At 44.1% G+C, this 6,000-nt stretch overlaps 1 protein-coding gene across 1 annotated transcript in view; it reads left to right on the plus strand.

Annotated features, from left to right (window-relative positions):
- pamr1b (peptidase domain containing associated with muscle regeneration 1b) overlaps nucleotides 1-6,000 on the plus strand; it is a 31,302-nt gene extending 25,302 nt beyond the window's left edge. The window contains exon 15 of the mRNA XM_030366374.1: nucleotides 4,652-6,000. Within this exon, the coding sequence (XP_030222234.1) occupies nucleotides 4,652-5,200 (549 nt within the window). The 3' untranslated portion in view covers nucleotides 5,201-6,000. The remainder of the gene's footprint in view (nucleotides 1-4,651) is intronic.

A 6,000-nucleotide genomic window follows, 5' to 3' on the forward strand; every position in this document is an offset into this window, starting at 1 on the left:
AGAACATTCTGATGTGGAGTTTCAAAATAAAAGCCAACCAAAGTTTCCAATATGAGACATATTACATATGATTTTGGATTCAATTTAAAAGAAAATGCCCTGTTATTTCAGGCTCATTTCACTTCAGGGTTATAGTTCACGACCCCATGGGGTCACACAAAAGGTTTCAGAACATTCTGATGCGGAGTTTCAAAGTAAAAGCCAACCAAAATCTCCAATATGAGACATATTACATATGATTTTGGATTCAATTTAAAAGAAAATGCCCTGTTATTTCAGGCTCATTTCAATTCAGGGTTATAGTTCACGACCCCATGAGGTCACGCAAAAGGTTTCAGAACATTCTGATTTGGAGTTTCAAAATAAAAGCCAACCAAAGTTTCCAATATAAGACATATTACATATAAATATGGATTCAATTCAAAAGAAAATGCCCAGTTATTTCAGGCTCATTTCACTTCAGGGTTATAGTTTACGACCCCATAGGGTCACCCAAGAAGTTTCAGAACATTCTGATGTGGAGTTTCAAAATAAAAGCCAACCAAAGTTTCCAATATGAGACATATTACATATGATTTTGGATTCAATTTAAAAGAAAATGCCCTGTTATGTCAGGCTCATTTCACTTCAGGGTTATAGTTCAAGACCCCATGGGGTCACGCAAAAGGTTTCAGAACATTCTGATGTGGAGTTTCAAAGTAAAAGCCAACCAAAATCTCCAATATGAGACATATTACATATGAATTTGGATTCAATTTAAAAGAAAATGCCCTGTTATTTCAGGCTCATTTCACTTCAGGGTTATAGTTTACGACCCCATGGGGTCACACAAGAAGTTTCAGAACATTCTGATGTGGAGTTTCAAAGTAAAAGCCAACCAAAGTTTCCAATATGAGACGTATTACATATGAATTTGGATTCAATTTAAAAGAAAATGCCCTGTTATTTCAGGCTCATTTCACTTCAGGGTTATAGTTCAAGACCCCATGGGGTCACACAAGAAGTTTCAGAACATTCTGATGTGGAGTTTCAAAGTAAAAGCCAACCAAAGTTTCCAATATGAGACATATTACATATGATTTTGGATTCAATTTAAAAAGGAAATGCCCTCTTATTTCAGGCTCATTTCACTTTAGGGTTATAGTTCACGACCCCATAGGGTCACGCAAAAGATTTCAGGACATTCTGATGTGGAGTTTCAAAATAAAAGCCAACCAAAGTTTCCAATATGAGACGTATTACATATGAATTTGGATTCATTTTAAAAGAAAATGCCCTGTTATTTCAGGCTCATTTCACTTCAGGGTTATAGTTCAAGACCCCATGGGGTCACACAAGAAGTTTCAGAACATTCTGATGTGGAGTTTCAAAGTAAAAGCCAACCAAAGTTTCCAATATGAGATATTACATATGATTTTGGATTCAATTTAAAAGGAAATGCCCTGTTCTGAAACTTCTTGGGTGACCCTATGGGGTTGTGAACTATAACCCTGAAGTGAAATGAGCATGGAATAACAGGGCATTTTATTTTAAATCAAATCCAAAATCATTTGTAATATGTCTCAGATTGGAATGTTTGGTGGGCTTTTATTTTTAAAGTAAATACCACAACGGCCGTACACTTCCTTTGAAAGTATTTGCTTTTATTGACTGTCTTTTTGTATGTACCCGACGAATGCTTTTACTTTAAACTAGTTCTGAGACGCTATTACCGTAATGGCTAGTATATACAGGTACGGCAAAAAACTGGGTCGGCTGGCTTGACCGCCGATCTCGATGAGTCGGCTGGCATGACCGCAGTAATGTAATGGATATAATATGGACACATAAGACAATTAATATTCGGTATTTGTTATGGATTTATTGTACAAATTCCCTGAAAAGATGCACGTTCCAGGATGAATTGAAAAGCTCCCGTAAGGGCTGAGATGGCAGAGAACAGCTTATTTGGAACGGAGCAACAGCTGTTCGCTTTCACGGGGAAAAACGAAGGAACTTCAACCTACTTACTTAGGCCTACTAATTAACGTTCAAAAGCTATTAAATCTTCAACCAAATATGCAGATACTGTCAAAATCGGTTTCAGGGAGTATATAAGGATTATTAATGTTGTTTTTGATGGTGTTTTTTTCTGGAACGAGTATTCGAATATTCGCTCGTAAAAACCAACGAGTATTCGAAGCCTGAAAAATGGCATTCGGGCCAGCCCTATGAAGATCCTATTCGAACAATAAAAGTTGAAAACCACAGTTTGTGTTTTGGCTTGTTTTGCAAAACGGCGTTGGAAACACCAGGGTATTGGCTCGGGATATGTAGGCCTAATACTAATACACACAGGACAAAGAACAGTGTTGGCAATTTAACACTTATCTTGACATCAACAAAGTTTACCAGACAAACAATGCCAGACTGTAAAGGGGGTACGAAATGAAAGGAGGTACTGAGCATCAGCCTTTTGAAGACGAGCAAGGGCTGCTGGTAGCATATGTTATGCTGCATTAAGAAAAATACAAGCACCCAGAGGAGAATTGCATCTGCCAAATCCTGACCACCAAAACACTTGCGAAGGACCAATGTAGACTTCACTCGTTACAACATCATAAGAAAATTGTCCGCAAATAAAATCCCCTTCAGTTTAGGATAATCACACAGGTTATGCGAGAACATATTTATGTCAGGATAGGCCTACCGGGCTCCAAGCATGGACATAATAAAGGCTCCAAGTCGTCACATATCTCAATCAGACAAAACCAACTATAACCACATTGGCATAGCAATCGCACCGTGCTGCTACTAGCTGCAATCTATATATAGGCCTACAATGCATACAAACTGGAGCACCAACCAGAATCAGATCACAATCGCTCAGGACCGTGGGTAACCTTTGGCCAGGTCATCACGATTCACGAGCAAACAGAACCAGCAGCAAAGTTTACGTAAACCAATTTCTTACTTTATGTGGCCCTCCACATGCAGGCTAGATGACGTATCCATATCGATATCCAGTGTCACAAACATGCTTTTTATAGGAAGCAAAAGAACCGGCTATTTTCTGAATAAAAATGTCAATTTTGGCTGTCTGTCTTGAAACTTCTCCAGTGCGTTCACACCAAACGCAACGGGACGACAAGATCCCATACAAAGTGAACGTATAGACGCGTATCGGGCGAATTTTTTTGATTTGTCGCGCCACACTTTCGCCGTGCACAGGCGAGCGCGTTCACGAGGATTTGTGGCGCGACAAATTTAAACTTTGACACGAATTTCGCGTGATGACAGCCAATCAGCGTTCAACAGCGAGGCCACTGAGTGACATGTGTAACGTAACAGCCAATCAGCGTTCAACCGTCAAACTCAGCGCAGTGCAGTCCGGGGTGTACTGCAGCATGGAGGAGAAAGTGATTGTTGCCGTTTGCGACTCTCGGAGCTCTATATATAATAGTATATAATATAATATAATTGTATATATAATATCACGGCCAAAAGCTCTGTGTGCCTCCGGATGGCCGTAGCGCGGGGAGCTCATAGGGATTGGGCTTCTTGGTAGTCGGGGTTTGTTTACCGGCATTGCTATGGGTTCCGGTCTTGTGTGTTCCAACGGTTTATTAGGTAGGCCTATCTAATAAATGATGTCTTCGAGCGCGCCTATCGCATGATTTTAGACTCGACGATTTCGGTTGAGTATGTGGGGATTTTTTCAGTCGCTATTGGTTTGCACATTTTTGAAACTGGTGGGGACAAAATTCGTGTTTCAAATAGTGGGGGGGACATGTCCCCCCCCGTAATCGACGCTTGCTGTCTGCGTGGAGAGTTGAGGAGCCAAAAGATCCAATTAAATAGGGTATGGGGCATGAGTCCCTGATTGGGAACTCTGGTCAGGACTCTGGGGGCTTCTGCCCCTACTCTTACGACGAGTGCCATGGGATGTAAAGGGGACCACAGGGAGTAAGGGCCTCGGTTTAGCGGGTCATATCATCCAGTCCTGAACTCTCCTCCCTCCTTTGTTGGAGCCCACCTTTTCATCCAGCATCTGCCTCCGTTGATGTGGAGAGTAAAACGCTTCAACTCTAACAAGAGGAGAGATCAGGAAACCACAGAATATAGCTTAAGACTTTCATTTAGGACTTTAACAAGGTAATACAAAAGCTGTCCGTCTTTATATTCTCGCTTTTCTTCCTCCCAAGAGCTCCAATAAAGGGTTGTTATTGTCAAGGCCTAAACATGGCCTCATCACCAACCTCCATTATCTGTGGCATTCTGGGATTTGTGTCTGATCATCTCGCCTCTGTGATCAACTTATCAATGGCCTTGTCTGAACACCATCTTCGTTCCTGCATGTGCCATTCACATATCTTGCTATTAAAGCCTTGTAGATAACTGTGCAGACTGTTAGTATACCAACAAACTGTATAGATACTTGTGTCACAGAACATCGGATTACCTTTCTAAGAAGCGAGAGTCTCTTCAGAAGACTCATTGTTGCCAGATTGGGTGGGAAATATGGCCCAATCTGGCAACCCTGAAGACTCAGTGTTTTTCCAACACATTTTTACATTCACTCACCATATAAGGCAAGATATTGATTATAATCCTTCCAAGGGTTTTGTCAAAGCAAATCCTCCCTCATCGTCTCCCCCCCCCCCATCTCCAGGTGGCCTCAGTCGCCGTGCACCCCAACTACGACCCCCTGATCCTGGACTCGGACCTGGCCGTGCTCCGGCTGCTGGACAAGGCCCGGATCGGGGAGCAGACCCTGCCTCTGTGCCTCCCGGACGCCCTTGTACCCCCCGTGTCGGGGGTCCCCCGGGAGGGCCTGGTCACGGGCTGGTCCCCGCTGCCCGACCCGTCCATGGGGGTGGAGGAGCGGGCCCGGGTGGGGCTGGTGCGCCTGGCCGACGTGGTGCCCTGCGAGCAGCAGTACGCCCGCAACGGCGCCCCCGTCAGCGTCTCGGACAACATGCTGTGCGCCAGCCACAAGCCCGACTACGGCGCGTCCAACATCTGCCCCTCCGACACCGGCGGGATCCTGGTCCTGCCCGGGGCCCCCACCTCCGGGGACCCAGCGGAGGGCCAGGCCCCGTGGCGGCTGATGGGTCTGGTGAGCTTCGGGTACGAGCAGGGGGAGTGTGACCCGGCGCTCTACACTGTGTACACGCACGTGGCCCACTTCAAGGACTGGATCGAGGGCCTCATGAGATAAACCTAACGCCCTCCTGGCTGGCTCCCCTCCTCCTCCCTTCTTCTCTAAAACGCTGGGCCTGTGCTCACCTCCGCAAACTCTCACTGTCTCTTTAGTGTCTCTTTCTCACTGTCTCTCTCTCACTGTGGCTTCACTGCCTCTCTCTCACTGTTTCTCTCATACTGTCTCTTCACTGTCTCTCTCACTGGCTCCTCAGAGTCTCTCTCTCAGCGTCTCTCCACTTTCTCTCTCACACTGCTTGAAACGAGGAGGCGGTGTCTGCATTAGTTCCATCTGGAGCCGTGATACTTCAACCGTCACTTGGACAGGCACCAAACGTTAGCGGAAGAAAGACTTGAGAATCTGTCGATCGGCTGCTGCTGGTCGACAATGTACTGGCTGTTATGTATATAGGATGCACTGTATTATTCTTAACTCATAGGATTCAGAGATGTACATATTGTATTAAAGGATAAGTCTTTGTGTTTAATTAAAGGTGATGCCGTTGCAAAGACTGTAAAGAATCTGCCATTAATTAAGATAAGGTTACGTCGGTAATTGAGGAGGTAATTTGGTGGTCAAACATTTTCATTAAATGTAGGATGGGGTCCGCTTGTGAGGCTTATAAATAGTACGCTATTTACATTACATATTAGTCACAAAACCCTGGCACGCCACCCTCAATTAGCATGAGCTAAAATGACATGTTATCCATGACAGAGAAATGCAATTACAATACCCATTAAAAGAAAATCCCTCAGCAAATGCATTATTTAAGAATGAATTGCTCTTCTGTGCGCAAATTAAATTCCTGGCTTGAA

The sequence above is a fragment of the Gadus morhua genome, chromosome 9 (assembly GCF_902167405.1).
Source record: "Gadus morhua chromosome 9, gadMor3.0, whole genome shotgun sequence".
Classification (NCBI taxonomy): domain Eukaryota; kingdom Metazoa; phylum Chordata; class Actinopteri; order Gadiformes; family Gadidae; genus Gadus; species Gadus morhua.